The sequence below is a fragment of the Neomonachus schauinslandi genome, chromosome 4 (genome assembly GCF_002201575.2).
Source record: "Neomonachus schauinslandi chromosome 4, ASM220157v2, whole genome shotgun sequence".
Lineage (NCBI taxonomy): Eukaryota > Metazoa > Chordata > Mammalia > Carnivora > Phocidae > Neomonachus > Neomonachus schauinslandi.
This window is the reverse complement of record NC_058406.1, coordinates 126,836,204-126,858,271: the sequence shown is the minus strand read 5'-3', so window position 1 is coordinate 126,858,271 and position 22,068 is coordinate 126,836,204. Positions and strand designations below refer to the sequence as shown.

Below are 22,068 nucleotides of genomic sequence, written 5' to 3'. Positions count from 1 at the left end.
GAAAGCTCGCAGGGAACAAAAGCCCCAGAGAGCAAAGCCGAGCAGATTACTTAGCCGGGAGGGGGCAAGGGCGGGGCAATTCCGCCTCCGGCAGAGACATTTGGAAACCACGGCAACAGGCCCCTCCCCAGAAGATCAGCGAGAACAGCCAGCCAAGACCAAGTTTACCAATCAATGAGAACGGCAGAACTCCAGCACTAGGGGGAATACTGCACATAGAATTCATGGCTTTTTTACCATGATCCTTTAGTCTTTCAAAGTTAATTTTTTTTTTAACTGGTTTTTTTTTTGAATTTTTCTTTTTCCCTTTTTCAACCAACATCTTATCAATCCCTTTTTTTTAAAAAAACATTTTTATTTTTCATTTTTAGAGTCATATTCTATCCCTTCATAGTAGTTACCCGTATTTTTGGCATATATATATAAGTTGTTCTCTCTTTAAAATTTTGAGATAGATTCTTCTAATAGATTAAAATATACCCTAAATCTCTAGTATATGGTTTTTTCTATTCCCCTGCCTGATCACATTCTCTCCCTTTTTTTTTTCTTTTTTAAATCCTCTTCTTTTTTTTCAAAAAACTTATCAATTCCCTTTATAAAATTTTTTATAATTTCCATCTTTATAGTCATATTCCATCCCTTCATCATATCAACCCTTATTTTTGTACATATATAAGTTTTTCTTTCTTTAAAATTTTGGGAGGCACTTTCTTCTAAAAGACCAAAGTACACCCAAAATCTAGTGTGTGGCACTGATCTATATACCAGCCTGATCATATTTGATCACATTCTGGTTTTTTTGTTGTTGCTGTTGTTTTGTTTTGTTTGTTTTTGTTTTTATCTTTTTCTTTTTCTTTTTTTTCTTTTTCTTTTTTCTCTCTTTCCATTTCTTTTTCCACTGCTTCAGGTCTTTTCTGATTTGTTTAGAGTATATTTTCTGGGGACATTGTTACTCTGCTAGCATTTTGTTCTCTCATTAATCTATTCTCCTCTGCACAAAATGACAAGATGGAAAAAATCACCTCAACAAAAAGAACAAGAGGTAGTGCCGACTGCCAGGGACCTACTCAATACGGACATTAGTACGATGTCAGATCTAGAGTTCAGAATCATCACTTTAAAGATACTAGCTGGGCTTGAAAAAAATATGGAAGTTATTATAGAAACCTTTTCTGGAGAAGTAAAAGAACTAAAATCTAACCACGTAGAAATCAAAAAGGCTATTAATGAGGTGCAATCAAAAATGGGGGCGCTAACTGCTAGGATAAATGAGGCAGAAGAAAGAATCAGTAATATAGAAGACCAAATGATGGAAAATAAAGAAGCTGAGAAAAAGAGAGATAAACAACTACCGGATCATGAGGGCAGAATTCGAGAGATAAGCGATACCATAAGACGAAACAACATTAGAATAATTGGGATCCCAGAAGAAGAAGAAAGAGAGAGAGGGGCAGAAGGTATAATGGAGCAAATTATAGCAGAGAACTTCCCTAATTTGGGGAAGGAAACAGGCATCAAAATCCAGGAAGCACAGAGAACCCCTCTCAAAATCAATAAAAATAGGTCAACACCCCGACATCTAATAGTAAAACTTACGAGTCTCATAGACAAAGAGAAAGTCCTGAAAGCAGCTCGGGAGAAGAGATATGTAACCTACAAGGGTAGAAACATTAGATTGGCAACAGACCTATCCACAGAGACCTGGCAGGCCAGAAAGGACTGGCAGGATATATTCAGAGAACTAAATGAGGAAAATATGCAGCGAAGAATACTATATCCAGCTAGGCTGTCATTGAAAATTGAAGGAGAGATAAAAAGCTTCCAGGACAAACAAAAACTAAAGGAATTTGCAAACACAAACCAGCCCTACAGGAAATCTTGAAAGGGGTCCTCTAAGCAAAGAGAGACCCTAAAAGCAACATAGACCAGAAAGGAACACAGACAATATACAGTAACAGTCACCTTACAGGCAATACAATGGCACTAAATTCCTATCTTTCAATAGTTACTCTGAATGTAAATGGTCTAAATGCCCCAATCAAAAGACACAGGCTATCAGACTGGATTAAAAAACAAGACCCATCAATATGCTGTCTGCAAGAGACTCATTTTAGAACCAAAGACACCCCCAGATTGAAAGTGAGGGGGTGGAAAACCATTTACCATGCTAATGGACACCAAAAGAAACCTGGGGTGGCAATCCTTATATCAGACAAATTAGATTTTAAACCAAAGACTGTAATAAGAGATAGGAAGGACATTATATCCTACTTAAAGGATCTATCCAACAAGAAGATCTAACAATTGTAAATATCTATGCCCCTAACGTGGGAGCAGCCAATTATATAAGGCAATTAATAACAAAAGCAAAGAAACACATCGACAACAATACAATAATAGTGGGGGACTTTAACACCCCCCTCACTGAAATGGACAGATCATCTAAGCAAAAGATCAACAAGGAAATAAAGACTTTAAATGACACACTGGACCAAATGGACTTCACAGAAATATTCAGAACATTCCATCCCAAAGCAACGGAATACACATTCTTCTCTAGTCCCCATGGAACATTCTCCAGAATAGATCACATCCTAGGTCATAAATCAGGTGTCAACCGGTACCAAAAGATTGGGATCATTCCTGCATATTTTCAGACCACAATGCTTTGAAACTAGAACTCAATCACAAGAGGAAAGTCGGAAAGAACTCAAATACGTGGAGGCTAAAGAGCATCCTACTGAAGAATGAATGGGTCAACCAGGAAATTAAAGAAGAATTAAAAAAATACATGGAAACCAATGAAAATGAAAACACAACTATTCAAAATCTTTGGGATGCAGCAAAGGCAGTCCTAAGAGGAAAGTATATAGCAATACAAGCCTTTCTCAAGAAACAAGAAAGGTCTCAAGTACACAACCTAACCCTACACCTAAAGGAGCTGGAGAAAGAACAGCAAATCAAGCCTAAACCCAGCAGGAGAAGAGAAATAATAAAGATCAGAGCAGAAATCAATGAAATAGAAACCAAAAGAACAGTAGAACAGATCAACGAAACTAGGAGCTGGTTCTTTGAAAGAATTAACAAGATTGATAAACCCCTGGCCAGACTTATCCAAAAGAAAAGAGAAATGACCCAAATCAACAAAATCAGGAATGAAAGAGGAGAGATCACAACCAACACCAAAGAAATACAAACAATTATAAGAACATATTATGAGCAACTCTATGCCAGCAAATTAGATAACCTGGAAGAAATGGATGCATTCCTAGAGATGTGTCAACTACCAAAACTGAACCAGGAAGAAATAGAAAACCTGAACAGACCTATAACCACTAAGGAAATTGAAGCAGTCATCAAAAATCTCCCAAAAAACAAAAGCCCAGGGCCAGATGGCTTCCCAGGGGAATTCTACCAAACATTTAAAGAAGAATTAATACCTATTCTTCTGAAACTGTTCCAAAAAATAGAAATGGAAGGAAAACTTCCAAACTCATTTTATGAAGCCAGCATTACCTTGATCCCAAAACCAGAGAAAGACCCCATCAAAGAGAATTACAGACCAATATCCCTGATGAACATGGATGCAAAAATTCTCACCAAAATACTAGCCAATAGGATCCAACAGTACATTAAAAGGATTATTCACCACGACCAAGTGGGATTTATCCCTGGGCTGCAAGGTTGGTTCAACAACCGCAAATCAATCAATGTGATATAATACATTAACAAAAGAAAGAACAAGAATCATATGATCCTCTCAATAGGTGCAGAAAAAGCTTTTGACAAAGTACAGCATCCTTTCTTGATCAAAACTCTTCAGAGCATAGGCATAGAGGGTACATACCTCAATATCATAAAAGCCATCTATGAAAAACCTATAGTGAATATCATTCTCAATGGGGAAAAACTGAGAGCTTTCCCCCTAAGGTCAGGAACGCGGCAGGGATGTCCACTGTCACCACTGCTATTCAACATAGTATTGGAAGTCCTAGCCACAGCAATCAGACAACAAAAAGAAATAAAAGGCATCCAAATCGGCAAAGAAGAAGTCAAACTCTCACTCTTTGCAGATGATATGATACTTTATGTGGAAAACCCAAAAGACTCCACCCCAAAACTGCTAGAACTCATACAGGAATTCAGTAAAGTGGCAGGATATAAAATCAATGCACAGAAGTCAGTGGCATTCCTATACACCAACAACAAGACAGAAGAAAGAGAAATTCAGGAGTCGATCCCATTTACAATTGCACCCAAAACCATAAGATACCTAGGAATAAATCTAACCAAAGAGACAAAGGATCTGTACTCGGAAAACTATAAAATACTCATGAAAGAAATTGAGGAAGACACAAAGAAATGGAAAAATGTTCCATGCTCATGGATTGGAAGAACAAATATTGTGAAGATGTCAATGCTTCCTAGAGCAATCTACACATTTAATGCAATCCCCATCAAAATACCATCCACTTTTTTCAAAGAAATGGAACAAATAATCCTAAAATTTGTATGGAACCAGAAAAGACCCCGCATAGCCAGAGGAATGTTGAAAAAGAAAAGCAAAGCCGGCAGCATCACAATTCCAGACTTCCAGCTCTATTACAAAGCTGTCATCATCAAGATAGCATGGTACTGGCACAAAAACAGACACATAGGTCAATGGAACAGAATAGAGAGCCCAGAAATGGACCCTCAACTCTATGGTCAACTCATCTTTGACAAAGCAGGAAAGAATGTCCAATGGAACAAAGACAGTCTCTTCAACAAATGGTGTTGGGAAAATTGGATAGCCACATGCAGAAGAATAAAACTGGACCATTTCCTTACACCACACACAAAAATAGACTCCAAATGGTTGAAAGACCTCAATGTGAAACAGGAGTCCATCAAAATCCTAAAGGAGAACACAGGCAGCAACCTCTTTGACCTCAGCCGAAGCAACTTCTTCCTAGAAACATCGCCAAAGGCAAGGGAAGCAAGGGCAAAAATAAACTATTGGGACTTCATCAAGATAAAAAGCTTTTGCAAAGCAAACAGTCAACAAAACCAAAAGACAACCGACAGAATGGGAGAAGATATTTGCAAATGACAGATCAGATAAAGGGCTAGTATCCAAAATCTATAAAGAACTCATCAAACTCAACACCCAAAGAACAAAGAATCCAATCAAGAAATGGGCAGAAGACATGAACAGACATTTTTCCAAAGAAGACATCCAAATGGCCAACAGACACATGAAAAAGTGCTCAATATCGCTCGGCATCAGGGAAATCCAAATCAAAACCTCAATGAGATATCACCTCACACCAGTCAGAATGGCTAAAATTAACAAGTCAGGAAACGACAGATGTTGGCGGGGATGCGGAGAAAAGGGAACCCTCCTACACTGTTGGTGGGAATGCAAGCTGGTGCAGCCACTCTGGAAAACAGTATGGAGGTTCCTCAAAATTTGAAAATAGAGCTACCATATGATCCAGCAATTGCACTACTGGGTATTTACCCAAAAGATACAAAAGTAGGGATCCGAAAGGTACGTGCACCCTGATGTTTATAGCAGCAATGTCCACACTAGCCAAACTGTGGAAAGAGCCAAGATGTCCATCAACAGATGAATGGATAAAGAAGATGTGGTATATATATACAGTGGAATATTATGCAGCCATCAAAAGGAATGAGATCTTGCCATTTGCAACGACGTGGATGGAACTGGAGGGTATTATGTTGAGTGAAATAAGTCAAACAGAGAAAGACATGTATCATATGATCTCACTGATATGAGGAATTCTTAATTGCAGGAAACAAACTGAGGGTTGCTGGAGTGGGGGGTGGGGTGGGAAGGATGGGGTGACTGGGTGATAGACACTGGGGAGGGTATGTGCTCTGGTAAGCGCTGTGAATTGTGCAAGACTGTTGAATCTCAGATCTGTACCTCTGAAACAAATAATGCAATATATGTTTAGAAAAAAAAAAAGAACAAGAAGAACAAGAAGGTAGCGGGAGGGGAAGAATGAAGCGGGGGAAATCGGAGGGGTAGACGAACCATGAGAGACGATGGACTCTGAAAAACAAACTGAGGGTTCTAGAGGGGAGGGGGGTGGGAGGATGGGTTAGCCTGGTGGTGGGTATTGAGGAGGGCACATTCTGCATGGAGCACTGGGTGTTATGCAAAAACAATGAATCATGGAACACTTCATCTAAAACTAATGATGTAATGTATGGGGATTAACATAAGAATATAAATAAATAAATAAATAAATAAATAAATAAATAAATAAAAATAAGATTATGTGTCATAAAAAAAATACAATTATTTTTTTTAAGTTTTTTTTTTTTTAAGATTTTTATTTATTTATTTGACAGAGAGAGAGATAGCGAGAGCAGGAACACAAGCAGGGGGAGTGGGAGAGGGAGAAGCAGGCTTCCTGCCGAGCAGGGAGCCCAATGTGGGACTCAATCCCAGGACCCTGGGATCATGACCTGAGCCGAAGGCAGATGCTTAACGACTGAGCCACCCAGGCACCCAAAAGAAATACAATTATTATAGGAGAATTTTATGAGCAATTATATGCCAACAAATTGGGCAATCTGGAAGAAATGGATAAATTCCTAGAAATATATAAACTATCAAAACTGAAACAGGAAGAAATAGAAAATTTGAACAGACCCATAACCAGTAAAGAAATTGGGTCAGCAATCAAAAATTTCCCAACAAACAAGAGTCCAGGGCTGGATGGCTTCCCAGGGGAATTCTACCAAACATTTAAAGAACTAACACCTATTCTTCTCAAGCTATTCCAAAAGATAAAAATGGAAGGAAAACTTCCAAACTCATTCTCTGAGGCTAGTATTATCTTGCTTCCAAGACCAAAGACCCCACTAAAAAGGAGAATTACAGAACAATATCCCAGATGAACATGGATGCAAAAATTCTCAACAAGATATTAGCTAATCGAATCCAACAGTACATTAAAAGGATTATTCACCATGATCAACAGGGATTTATTCCTGGGCTGCAGCATGGTTCAATATCCACAAATCAATCAACATGACACACCACATTAATAAAAGGAAGGATAAGAACCATATGATCCTTTCTCAATAGATGCAGAAAAAACATCTGACAAAACACAGCATCCTTTCTTGATAAAAACCCTCAAGAAAGTAGGGATAGGGGGCGCCTGGGTGGCTCAGTCATTAAGCGTCTGCCTTTGGCTCAGGTCATGATCCCAGGGTCCTGGGACCAAGCCCCGCATCGGGCTCCCTGCTCCACGGGAAGCCTACTTTTCCCTCTTCCACTCCCCCTGCTTGTGTTCCCTCTCTCGCTGTGTCTCTCTCTGTCAAATAAACAAATAAAATCTTTAAAAAAAAAAAAAAGAAAGTAGGGATAGAAGGAATATACCTCAACATCATAAAAGCCATATATGAAAAACCCACAGCTATGGGCGCCTGGGTGGCTCAGTCACTTGGGTGTCTGCCTTTGGCTCAGGTCATGATCCTGGGGTCCTGGGACTGAGTCCTACATAGGGCTCCCTGCTCAGCAGGGAGTCTGCTTCTCCCTCTGCCCCTCCCCCTGCTCCTCCCCCTGCTCATGCTCTCTCTCTCTCTCTCTGTCTCTCTCAAATGGATAAATAAAATATTAAAAAAAAAAAAAAAAAAGAAAGGAAGGAAAGAAAGAACCACAGCTAATATCATCCTCAATGGGGAAAAACTGAGAGCATTTCCCCTAAGGTCAGGAACACGATAGGGATGTCCACTCTCACCACTGTTGTTCAGTATTGCACTAGAAGTCCTAGCCTCAGCAATCAGACAACAGAAAGAAATAAAAGGCATCCAGATCAGCAAGGAAGAAGTAAAACTTCCATTCTTCGCAGATGACATGATACTCTATGTAGAAAATCCAAAAGAAAACATGCTAGAACTGATATATGAATTCAGCAAAGTTGCAGGATATAAAATCAATATACAGAAATCTGTTGCATTTCCATACACCAATAATGAAGCAGCAGAAAGAGAAATCAAGGAATCAATCCCATTTACAATTGCACCAAAAACCGTAAGATACCTAGGAATAAACCTAACCAAAAGAGTAAAAGATCTGTATGTTGAAAACTAAAGAATACTTATGAAAGAAATTGAAGACACGAAGAAATGGAAAAACATTCCATGCTCCTGGAATGGAAGAACAAATATCATTAAAATGTCTATACTACTGAAAGCAATCTACATATTCAAAGCAATCCTGATCAAAATAACACCAGCATTTTTCACAGAACCAGAACAAACCTAAAATTTGTATGGAACCAGAAAAGACCCCAAATCGCTAAAGTAATGTTGAAAAAAGAAAAGAAAAACAGGAAGCATCACAATCCCAGACTTCCAGCTGTATTACAAAACTGTAATCATCAAGACAGTATGGTACTGGCACAAAAACAGACACAGAGATCAATGGAACAGAATAGAGAACCCAGAAATGGACCCCCAACTATATGGCCAACTAATCTTCAACAAAGCAGGAAAGAAATGTCCAATAGAAAAAAAGACCCATCTCTTCAACAAATGGTATTGGGAAAACTGGACAGCTACATGCAGAAGAAAGAAACTGGACCATTTTCTTACACCAAATACAAAAATAAATTCAAAATGGATGAAAGACCTAAATGTAAGACAGGAAACCATCAAAATCCTAGAGGAGAAAACAGGCAGCAACCTCTATGTCCTTGACTGCAGCAACTTCTTACTAGCACATCTCTGGAGCCAAGGGAAGCAAAAGCAAAGCAAAAATGAATTACTGAGACCTCATCAAGATAAAAAGTGTCTGCACAGTGAAGGAAACACTCAAAAAACTAAAAGGCAATCAACGGAATGAGAGATTTGCAAATGACATATCTGATAATGGGCCAATATCCAGGATCTATGAAGAACTCATCAAAATCAACACCCAAAAAATAATCTAGTTAAGAAATGGGCAGAAGACATGAACAAACATTTCTCCAAAGAAGACATACAAATAGCCAACAGACACATGAAAAAATGCTCAACATCACTTCTCATTAAGTGATTAACCACAATGAGATACAACCTCACACAGGTCAGAATGGCTAAAATTAATAAATCAGAAAACAACAGATCTTGGCAAAGATGCGGAGAAAGGGGAACACTTTCGCACTGTTGGTGGGAACGCAAACTGGTGCAGCTACTCTGGAAAATAGTATGAAAGTTCCTCAAAAAGGTAAAAATGGAACTACCCTACAACCCACCAATTACACTAGTAGGTTTTTACCCAAAGATACAAAAATGCTGAGTCAAAGGGGAACATGCACCACAATGTTTATAGCAGCACTATCAACAATAGCCAAATTAGGGAAAGAGCCCAAATGGCCATCAACTGATGAATGGGTAAAGAAGTGTGTGTGTGTGTGTGTGTGTGTATATACACATATATATAAAAAATATTCCATTGTGTGTGTGTATATATATACATATATAATGGAATATTACTTAGCCATCAAAAAGAATGAAATCTTGCCATTTTCAGTGCCATGGATGGAACTAGAGTGTATTATGCTAAGTGAAATAAGTAAGAGAAAGACAAATATTATATGATTTCACTCACATGTGGAATTTAAGAAACCAAACAAATGAACATAGGGGAAGGGAAGGAAAAATAAGATAAAAATAGAGAGGGAGGCAAACCATAAATGACTCTTAACTATAGAGAACAAACTGAGGGTTGCTGCAGAGGAGGTGGGTGAGGGAATGGGTTAAATGGGTGATGGGTATTAGGAGGGCATTTTTGTGATGAGCACTAGGTGTTATATGTAAGTGATGAATCACTAAATTCTACTCCTGAAACCAATACTATACTATATGTTAACTAACTTGAATTTAAATTAAAAAATAATAAAATAAAATAAAAATTAAAAAATAAAATAAAACTCAGTGGTATGATGTAATAACATTTTGGCCACAGTGAAAGAAAGTACTAGTGAAATAAAAAAAAAAGTCATGAAAAACTTTCACAGAATGTACCACAGAGAGTCAAAAAATAAAAATTCAAAACATCTAACATGCAACATTCATGTTAGATAGTGTGAGATCTAACTTATATTTGCTTGGAGTCCCAGAAGGAAATGTAGTAAAGAAAACATTAGAAAAGATAATGGCTGAGAATTGTGCAGAACTGATGGAAGATAATAATCCACAGAATTAAGAAGACCAGCAAATCCCAAGCAAGAAAAATAAATCTACACCTAGATATTCAGAAACTGTAGAAACCCAAATATAAAGAAAAAATCCTAAAAGCAACCAGAGTAAAAAAAAAAAAAAAAAAGATAAAATAATTTTAAAAGAAGAGCAGTAGGCACCTGGGTGCTCAGTTGGTTAAGCGTCTGCCTTCCGCTCAGGTCATGATCCCAGGGTCCTGGGGCCAAGTCCCACATCAGGCTCCCTGCTCAGGTGGGAGTCTGCTTCTCCCTCTGCCTTTCCCCCTTGCTCATGATCTCTCATTCTCTCTCACACTCTTTCTCAAATAACCTTTTAAAAAAATAAAAATTTTTAAATTAAAAAAAATAAAGTAAAAGAACAGCAGTAAGACTGATATCTAATCACTGAAAATCAACAATGGAAACCAAGAGAATATAATATGCAGAGACAAAATAACTACTCATTAGAATTCTATAGTCTCTAAAATACCTCTCAAGAAAGATGGCGGTTAAAATAGCCCAAATTCAAAATCTGACTGTAACAAAACAATAGGTTATCCCATTAATATTTGTCTTTATTTTTCCCTTTATTTATAATATATATTGTTTTTAATAGAATTAAATGCCTTAATAATGAAAAAGTCGATGAAATTCGACATATGGAAAATCATAGAATTCTCAGGACCTAGATTCCTAGCTTAACTATAAAATAAGGTTTTGAACAAGATAATTCTTTTTAAGATTTTATTTATTTGTCAGAGAGAGAGGGAGAGAGCACACAAGCAGGGGGAGCAGCAGGCAGAGGGAGAAGCAGGCTCCCTGCTGAGCAAGGTGCCCAACGTGGGACTCGATCCAGGACTCTGGGATCATAACCTGAGCCGAAGGCAGACGCTTAACTGACTGAGCCATGCAGGCATCCCTGAACAAAATGATTCTTAAGGTTATTTTTAGTTCTGCATATGATTCTGTACCTAATTAACCACATGGCTACTGCATTATTACAGTAAAAATTTCTCTAGTTAAATCAATGGTATAAGTAACTTAAAAAATTAAGTGCTCTATCAGAGTTGCAAGTGATAAACTACATTTACATAATCAGATTTGGAATATAAAATAGAAGATAAAAGATTCATAAGACACAGAAATGAATCATTCCCCCCCCCCACAAAAAGTAAGTACATATCAGAAAAAGTAACTTAATTCAAAGGGACACCTGCACCCCAATGTTTATAGCAGCAATGTCCACAATAGCCAAACCATGGAAAGAGCCAAGATGTCCATCAACAGATGAATGAAGAAGATGTGGTGTATATATATATATATATATATATACACAATGGAATATTATGCAGCCATCAAAAAAAACGAAATCTTGGGTGCCTGGGTGGCTCAGTTGGTTAAGCGACTGCCTTCGGCTCAGGTCATGAACCCAGAGTCCTGGGATCGAGTCCCACTTCAGGCTCCCAGCTTGGCAGGGGGCCTGCTTCTCCCTCTGACCCTCTCCCCTCTCATGCTGTTTCTCTCTCTCTCTCAAATAAATAAATAAATAAAATCTTAAAAAAAAAAAAAAACGAAATCTTGCCATTTGCAACGACATGGATGAAACTAGATGGTATTATGCTAAGCAAAATAAGTCAATCAGAAAAGACAATTATATGATCTCACTCAAATTTGCAATTTAAGAGAAAAAACAGGGCGCTGGGTGGTTCAGTCGGTTAAGCGGCTGCCTTCAGCTCAGGTCATGATCCCAGGGTCCTGGGGCCGAGTCCCACATTGGGCTCCCTGCTCAGCAGGGAGCCTGCTTCTGCCTCTCTCTCTGCCTGCCGCTCCCCCTGTTTGTGTTCTCTCACTCATTCTCTCGCTCTCTGTCAAATAAATAAAATCTTTAAAAAAAAGAGAGAGAAAAAAAACAGAAGATCATGGGGGAAGGGAGGGAAGAATAAAACAACACAAAGTCAGAGAGGAAGACAAACCATAAGAGAATCTTAACCACAGGAAACAAACTGAGTTGCTGGAGGGGGCGGGGGTGGGGGAATAGGATTATGGGGTGATGGACATTAAGGAGAACACATGATGTAATGAGCACTGGGTATTATATAAGACTGATGAATCACTGAACTCTACCTCTGAAACTGATAATACGCTACATATTAATTAATTCAATTGAAATTTAAAAAAAACATTCTTTAAGATATTATTTGAGAGAAAGAGAGCACACAAGAGCTCATGTGTGTGCGTGTGCAAGTGGGGAAGGCAGGGAGGTGGGGGGGCAGCAGACTTCACACTGAGCCAAGCCCAATGCAGGACTGGATCCCACAACCCTGAGATCATGACCTGAGCCAAAATCAAGAGTTGGATGCTTAACCAACTCAGCCCCCCAGGTGCCCCAAGGTAAATTAAAACATCTATCAATGAACCTGGAAAATTCTAACAGTACAGCAATGACTCATATAAGCACTGATAGTGAAGAGCAAGTAACCTTTGTGCTACACGCAAATAGGGGAACTTCGTACATTTGACTACCCAAATACAGAAAGATAGTTTCTGTTTGCATAAAAGAAAAATAATGTTAATGATCAAAAGTGTATGCTTACCTTGTAAAAACTCCTCCTTGCAAGCAATGAAGTAGAAGAAAACAATGCTGATTTTCTTGGCCTGCTTTCTTTAAATCAGCCTTGAACCAAGAATAACTAAAACACTGCACCACAAATGTTCCAAAGAGCATAAAGCTTACTGTTAAAATACCAAAAACATTTTGTCCTTCATAGAAAAACCTGACAGATACCCAGATGTCCACAATTAAATCAGTTATATAGATTATAATGCCAAGAACTGACAACATAAAATTCAATTTACTGTATTTCATTATGAATCACTATAGTTCTTGGTTATCTACTTTCTTCTCTCATACAAAAAAAAAAAAAAAAGAAAGAAAAAGAATATTAGTGCATCTGCTACTATAACCCTGAATTTTAATTTCTACTCCCTAAACTTATTCAGAAGAATAAATATTATGAAATTGAAACACTAAAACCAAAGTGACTAATTTTAATTTTCTTTTCTAAATCTCCTATCCAGGTCCAATGTTACAAGACTTTAGTTAATCTTCTGTTTTTCAATGATCTTCATTACAGATGACAACACCTAAAATGAAACATATATAAAAGATTCTAAAAATCTTGAGTATAATATTAAAAACCCTAGGCCATGATTTTATCAAACCTCTACTTTTTCTAAAAATAATATATTACCACTAAATATAGTTCTTATAATAGTTTTGGGAGAGTAAAGCCTCAGTAATATACTTATTAGTTGAAAACTTCCTCTCAGACTACTTACCTTTTAAAAACCATAACCTACTAACAAAGATATTTATGACAGGTCCATCTACAGCAGCAAAAAATTAGAAACAATCTGTGTCGACATAAGGAATTGGTAAATAATGGTAGATTCACAAAATGGAATATTACAAGCTACTAAAAAAACAATTAACAAAGGTGCAATAGCTGTGAAAATTCTTAATATAGTCTTTAAATTTTATTTTAATTCCAGTTAGTTTACATACAGTTTGATATTAATTTCAGATGTACAATATAGTGATTCAACACTTCCATACAACACCCAGTGCTCATCACCAGTGCACTCCTCAATCTCCTTTACCTATATTTCACCCACCCACCCAACCACATCCCCTCTGGTAACCATAAGTGTATTCTCTAAAGTTAACTTAATATGGTTTTGATTCAGCAATTCCAACTAAGAATCAAGCCTAGAGAAATAGTCACAAATGTGCACAAAGATATATACTCTTTGCAAAACCTTCTTTATAATAGCAAAAAGTTGAAAACTACCTAAATGACAAATGAGACCTCGTTCAATAAAATATGGTACACCATAGTAAAGAATACACCACACAACCTTTAAAAAGAATGAAGCAGTTTTGTATAAACTGATCTCAGAAGATCTCCAAAATGTATTAAATGAAAAAAAAAAACAAGTGCCAGAAGGATAAATACAGCATTTATGGGTTTTTAATTATATACAGAGAGAGGAAGGAAGTTGGGAGTGGAAAGCAAATGCAACTTCAATCTTGTAATTAATTATTCTTTTATATTGTTGGAATTTTTTACAAAAGACATGTACCCATATATTACTTACACAGTCTCTTAAAATAAAAACAATAGTAAATGATACTTTTAAAGAATTTCAAAGACTGGACAAAGTGTTAGCTAACATTTACTTAGCACTATGTGCCAGGCATTAAACTAAACCTTATACATAAAATACCCCCATTTAAATCTTACATCAAATTTAGGAGACAGGTATTACTATAGTGACCTCTATTTTATAAATGTGGGCTGAATGCAATCTACATACAAGATCTGCCTGACATAGCAGCTGTTCCCATATTTCCTGGGGTGTTTGTGTCTGGGCCCTTTGTACCTGCCAGTGGTGCTTTCTGGTAGAGGCATGGAATTGGTGGCTGCAGCCTCTGGGCTGGGATAAAACTCTCTGGATGCAGGGAAGCCAAGCCAGAGCCATGAGCTGTACACTGGTAGCAAATGCACTGACCATTACCACTGTAGGATTTGCAGGCTGTTATGTTTTGCAAGCCATGAAGCATATGGAGCTTCAAGAAAAACAAGTTTTCAAAGTCTACCAAAATCTGCCTTCAGTGGCAGCTATTACAGAGGTGGGTTTGAACACAAAATGCCAAAACAAGAGGCAGCATGAACAGCAGGTGTAAGCTCTACTACCAATAAAGGAAAAATAAGAGCTGCTCTTCTACAAATTATGCTTTTTAATCACCCAAACAAGGAAGGATCTCCTTATATAGCAGCCAAAATCAATGAAGCTAAAGATTTACCACAAGGTCAAGCTAAAAAATGAAGTAAATGTGCAATGAATTTTAAGTTCCTATTAGTTTATGTTTAAGAGTACCAGCTTTTTAAAATAAAATGTCTCAAAGCTTAAAAAAAAATGTTTGATTCAACAGTGTTTTTTTAATTTTCCTAATTGCCAATATTTCATATTAAAATACAGATTTTTCACTGCTATCAAAAAACTGAAAGATCTGCTACACTAGACTAACATTCCTCCATGAGCAGTGGATGCCTCCTAGGTGGGGCATGAGCTCTCAAGTTCACCACAGTAGCCAGCCACCCCATTGCAGTCATTTCAGCTGAGTCTCAATGCTACTATAGCTACCTACTAGCTGTGTGTCTTCAAACATGTTCTTTTACTTCCCTATGCCTTATTTTCCTTCACTTGAAATATGGAAATAATAATGGCATATACCTCATAGGGTTGTTGTGAAAACTAAGAAAGATGATATATATAATACATATAAACCTCTAGAAAAGTACTTGGCCAACAGAACTCAATAAATGTTAGTTACCATTACCATACCTTGCCGGCCTGCCTGATCCCTATAAGCATCTAAGTTTGCAATCTTTGACTTCACTTTAAAGGATGTTAAATAAAAAAAATATGATGGTATGATTGCAAAGCTTTGAAAATACAAAGGAAATATGACTGGAGGAATACAAAAATGTTAACAGTAGTTTTATCTGGGGAATTAATGGTATTATAGATGAATTTTTTTCCTCTTCTTCATTTTTTTCTATATGTGTGAACTGAATTGTTTCCCTCCAAAGTTCTTTTTTTTTTTTTTTAAAGATTTTATTTATTTATTTGACAGAGAGAGACACAGTGAGAGAGGGAACACAAGCAGGGCGAGTGGGAGAGGGAGAAGCAGGCTTCCTGCCGAGCAGGGAACCCGATGCGGGGCTCGATCCCAGGACCCTAGGATCATGACCTGAGCGGAAGGCAGGCGTTTAACGACTGAGCCACCCAGGCGCCCCCCCTCCAAAGTTCTTATGTTGAAGTACTAACCACCAATGGACTGTATTGAGATGGGTCTCTAAGGAGGTAACTGACATTAAAAGGAATAATAAAGACAGGGCCCTAATCTGATAGGACTGGTATCCTTATAAAAAGAAGTGACAACAAAGACCTCCCTCCCCCACACCCCACACTCCCATACACACACAGGAGAGTCTACGTGAGGATGCAGCTAGGAGGCAGTCATCTGCAACCCAAAGAGAGCTAGGGGGCAGTCATCTGCAACCCAAAGAGAGAGGTCTTCCAACAAACCAACCCTGCTGGCACCTTGATGTTGGACTTCTAGTCTCCAGAACTGTGAAAAAATATATCTCTGTTGTTTAAGTCACACAGTCTACGGTTATTCTGTCGTGGCAGCCCAAGTAGACTAACACCCTACATGTTCTATAAAGAATGTTTATTACTTTAAAAACCAGGAGGTGACAGTGTTACTGAAAACTCACACAACATAATGCTTACACTGTTCTTGTCATTTTACCGCTTATAAGTATTTTGTTTAAAAGTTTTCCAAATAATATTAAAAGGTATTTCACTCTTCTTAATGAAAAAAAAAAAATTTCACTATCACTACTTTTCCTGACAAGAATGCTGTGGCCAACAGGATGGAAAAAAATAATTTTAAAATCTGAGTTTTCCCAATCTAGCAGGCCATGAATTTCCATGCGGTAAGTTTCTTATCTTAAAATGAAAGACATCACAATCAGAGAAAGACAATTATCATATGATCTCACTGATATGAGGAATTTGAGAAACAAGACAGAGGATCGTAGGGGAAGGGAGGGAAAAATGAAACAAGACGAAACCAGAGAGGGAGACAAACCATAAGAGACTTAATCTCAGGAAACAAACTGAGGGTTGCTGGAGTGGAGGGGGGTGGGCAGGATGGGGTGGCTGGGTGATGGACATAGGGGAGGGTATGTGCTATGGTGAGCACTGTGAATTGTGTAAGACTGATGAATCACAGACCTATACACTGAAACAAATAACATATTATATGTTAATAAAAAAAAATGAAAGACATCATGCCCAACATAAGCATGGAGTTTAGGAGGATGAGATTTAATCAGAAGGCTCTGTTCAATTGAATTAAATACTTACTTAGAACTTACCATGTGCTGTTTTTAGGCTTTGGGGATGTATCAAATGACAGACAAAAAAAAATCCCTGCCCTTGTGGAACTTACATCCGAACAGAGAAAGACAGTCAATTAACAATAAAAATAAGTGAATTAAATATTATATTGGGGGCGCCTGGGTGGCTCAGTTGGTTAAGCGATTGCCTTCGGCTCAGGTCATGATCCTGGAGTCCCTGGATCAAGTCCCGCATCGGGCTCCCTGCTCGGCAGGGAGTCTGCTTCTCCCTCTGACCCTCCCCCCTCTCATGCTCTCTGTCTCTCATTCTCTCTCTCTCAAATAAATAAATAAATAAATAAATCTTTAAAAAAAAAAAATATTATATTGGAAGGTGATAAGTGCTATGGAAAAAACAACCCTAGGAGTTGGAAGTAGAGACAGGCACATCATGAGTTGCAATTTTAATTAGAATGTTCAGGACAGAGAGAACCTGGGTGGCTTAGTCAGTTAAGTGTCTGACTCTTGATCTCAGCTCAGGTCTTGAATGGTCAGGACAGGACTCACTGAGAGGATGGCATATAAGTAATGAAATTAGTCATGTAGATATCATGTGGAAAAGCTTTCCAGATATAAAGAACAGCTAGTTTGAAAATCAAATGTACTACATTTCAAATATGTCCTCCAGAAATGAAAGTTCTACAAAATATTGGCAAATTCCTTACCATGGTTATACTGGATGTGTTTAATGTGCATCCAAGTCCTGTTCTAATATCATTCTAAAAAAATATAATTTCTTAAGCTTCACTATCTAGAGAGGGAAAAGAACATCACATATATAATGGAAAAATAGATAGTAATAACAGTAGCTATCATTGCTGAGTGTTTACTATGTGTGAAGTGTTTTACATACATTTTATTTAATCCTCACAAATCTCTATGAGAAGGGTATTATTGAGCAAAACACTGAGGCTTAGAGATATTGGGTATTTAGATGAGTTATCTCTAATGAGTAAACTGATTTTAGGGGTCCCTGGGTGGCTCACCCGGTTAAGCGACTACCTTCAGCTCAGGTCATGATCCCAGATCCTGGAATCAAGCCCCATGTCAGTCTCTCTGCTCAGCAGGGATCCTGCTTCTCCCTCTCCCTCTGCCTGTTGCTCTGCCTGCTTGTGCGCTCTCTCTGTCAAATAAATAAATAAAATCTTTAAAAAATAATAATAATAAAAAAATAAACTGATTTTAATGTAGATAATTTCCTTAACACTACAGACTATAATACCTAAGCACTCTACTCCATGTGTATATTTCTTAACCATTCTCCCCAAAAAGAGAATTTCCTTTACCTGGCATGGATATGGAAAACACTAGCAGTTTTGAAATAAATTTACAAGATGAGAAAAATAATTTCTAAGAAACTTGGAAATTCCATTATTAGCAAAACATCAGATTCAATAGACTAAGTGGCAACATCTCTATTCCTAATTTAGTCAAGCAGAACATAATGCCAACCGGAAAGAAAACTACACAGCAAGGAAATAAATATAGCAGCTCTCATAAAGAAGGCCCACACCTCTTTCAATAACCACATAGTTCTGTAACTTGTATGAAGGCTAGTTCATCTCTATCCCTACGGTTAATCACTCTTCCAATTATCACCTTAGGAGAAATAATAATACCTATAAAATTTCACTTTATAAAGAATTTGTGACACTTGCTGACTTAATAGGACAGTTTCAATCCAGCTTCATTGAGAGGTCAACCCAGCTACATGGCTAACTGGCTGGCAACCAAGACACATAACCTTTGTCCACCGTACATGATCTCTTTGTAATAAAGCAGACGTTTGAAGTAGTAAAAACTAGCAAACTTTCATTTGTCAACCAAATTCAACACACAAAAAATACAGACTTACTTGTCAAGTATAAAAGCCTTCTTTAACTCAAAGTCTCTTCTGGAAAATCTTCATCCTGGGAATCTTTTATTTCTTCTTCACTGAAAACAAGTTATCATTAAAGGGCATGTAAACCTTTAAGAACGAATACTAAAATGAAACTGAAATCAGCTGTTAGTCATATGTGGGATTTTCTCATCTAGTGATAAGAGAGTTTGTATCATTCCAAGTACAGTACACCCCTTTATAACTATCACATTAGGAGAATAATAACTTCTCCTCCTCTCATAGGTTGACTAGGTTACAAGGTTTTACTGTATTCAAAATTTAAGGTTTTTTTTTTAACATTTTATTTATTTATTTGAGAGAGAGAGAGAGCGCAGAGGGAGAGTGAGAGGGAGAAGCAGACTCCCAGCTGAGCAGAGAGCCTGACGTGGGGCTCGATCCCAAGACCCTGAGATCATGATCTGAGCCGTAGGCAGATATTTAACTGACTGAGCCACCCAGGCGCCCCTCAAAATTTAAGTTTTAAGAAAATACAATTTGCCTCACTGCATATCCAAGTAGACAACAAGTGTTTGAAAAGGAAAGAGAGATTCTTACATTTGAAGTACTCTGATAATTTACAAAGTATTTTTAACTTAATCCTACCTACCTTTTTCAAACTGTATACCTTCTTAAACCCTATGCCCCAAGGACATGATTGTTGGTTTCTGTTCCCAAAATAAATACTACAGTTGTTCTATTTCCAAGCCTTTTCTCAAGATTATTTATCGTCTAGAATGCTCTTCCTACCTCCACCTACCTGATCAAGTTCTATCAGTCCTTTAAGAGTGAGCTCAAAACCCCACAACCTTTAAGCTTTTCCAGATATTCCCAATTAATTTGATTCTCCCCTTCCTCCTTGCAATCCTATCACTTCAGCTATACTTCTCTAGGATTTACTCACATGTACTTTAAAATAACATAATGTACGTCTCCTTTCTGGTTATAAGACTCTAGAAAGCCAACTATCATTTTAACACCCCCCATATGTCTACAATAATACCGTGCATACTGTAGGTAGATGATAAATGATTATAAATACAACTGAACAGAATATAAAATCTTTGGGGTTTGGTTTTGTTGTTTTTTTTTACTTTTTGGGGGGGGGGGTTTGGTGGGCAGCAAAGTTTATTGAGCAATACAAAGCTCCCGAAGAGGGAGGGGACCCAAGAGAGTTGCCCAAAATCTTTCCTCTTACTTCTTAGAGAAGAGCTTAAACTTCAAGTCACATTACTAAACATATCCACAAAGACAATTTTGTATTAGCAGCCTAGATCTCTCTTCTGAGCTCAACCCATATATATCCAACTGTCTATCGATTTCTTTACCAGTATATCCCACAATCATCCCAATTTCAATTTGTTTAAGCCAAGTTCACTACCCAACCTCTCTTCCCCCTCTTCTGTCGGTAGCTCCTTGTATGACTCAACTGAAGTCACTTAAGTTTTAAATTATTTGTTGGGTCCATTTGGCAGATGAAGAGCTTGGCAATGAATTAAAAGAAAGAGAGATGGAAGCCACAAGGGAAATTCTACATTAAAACAAAAAGTCAAGGGATAAAAGAATGGAACTGCCCACAAGTCCCAGAAATTACTGTTCCACCCTCTTCTCAAAGGTTTGTTGACTTTCCAGCACAAGGTTTTTTAAAAAGGAAAATGGGGGTAGCTTCCTGGCTGAATAGCCATTAAGTGATGGCTACGAATAAATAAAACTGGGAGTTGAAAATGCCTGATGTGGGGAATTTTGATGGTTCTTCCAAACATTTTTAAAAGGGCATATTGCCCTTTCAGCAAAGGTTTTTGAAACATTTTTCCATTAAAAGTACATCTTTGAAAAAAAAAAAAGTACATCTTTGAGACACAAGGCAAAAAAATTTGTCACACATAAAACAGGTGTCTTTCAAGAAATCTGGAATATTAAACTAATGATTTGTAAAATAAATACTGTACAAATTAATAGTCTTTTCTTCAGAAATACCTGCAAAAAAGTGTTAAAATATGTTTCCTAAATTTTAGAACCACAAGTATGTGTCAATTTCTCACTTGTTTTGAAAAAGACTTGTTTTGAAAAAAAAAAAAAAAGATTTCTCACTTGTTGGGACAGTGGATATGTCCTATATCTCTTTTGAGATAGCTTACAGACAACTATCCTAACTCAATGAAATGGATCATAGGATTTCCTTCAGGTAAATTGTAAATCGTTTTTGTTGTTGTTGTTTAATAGGGACGGGTAATACTGGGATAGTCCACGCTTAGCACATTAGAAAAGGACTCCTCGTGGAGAAAATAACTCCTATCTTAGGGACGAAACTCCTCAAGGCCGATCTAGGTCTCTGGGCAGGAACAAAGCACAAGGAGGGAGCAGCAAGCTCCTTGAATCTAACGAGAAGGAGAGAAGTGTTGGGGCAAGGCAGCTAGGAACAAGGCTTCAGACGCTGAGCTGGGTTCACACAGCTGTCACCTGGCCAAGTCTCCAAATCTCCGTGTTTCATTTGTAAAACAGACATAAAAAGAGTGTCTTCCTCTTCATGTTGTTGCCAGGATTAAATGAGAGTGTTTAGAAAAAGCACTTAGCATGGCGGTAAGCACTAAGGAAATACTAGTTGCCCCTACTTATTATAAAAGACAAAACAGGTTTCTACACACACACACACATACACACACACACATCGCCATTGCCTAAAAACAAGACATCCTTCCCAGGATTTAGTGTTCCGTAACTAACCCCAAACCTGCCTGCCCTGTGCTCCACAAGACTTCCCAGGTTAAAATGTCTCTCGTCCACTGGGAAGAACTCCGCCACAAATTCCTGTGGGAAGACACCAGACTGTGACAGGCGACGGCGCTCGGCCAAACGAATGCAACCTCGCCTCAAGACGCCTCCCGCCACGCGCTCTCGCCCGCCCTCCCGCCGCCTCCGCCCACGGAGCCCGGGCCACGTCAGGTGACCT

The 22,068-nt window shown here is 37.9% G+C and overlaps 1 protein-coding gene and 1 pseudogene across 1 annotated transcript in view; one reads left to right on the top strand and one right to left on the bottom strand.

Moving 5' to 3' along the window:
- Positions 1–22,068, bottom strand: part of XKR9 (XK related 9) — a 92,297-nt gene that overhangs the window by 23,253 nt on the left and 46,976 nt on the right. Inside the window, exons 3-4 of the mRNA XM_021688634.1 lie at positions 19,095–19,174; positions 12,800–13,349 (exon numbers count right to left, since the gene is read on the bottom strand). Coding sequence (XP_021544309.1) covers positions 12,800–13,071 — 272 coding nt within the window. The 5' untranslated portion in view covers positions 13,072–13,349; positions 19,095–19,174. The remainder of the gene's footprint in view (positions 1–12,799; positions 13,350–19,094; positions 19,175–22,068) is intronic.
- On the top strand, positions 14,746–15,095 carry LOC110579090 (annotated as a pseudogene).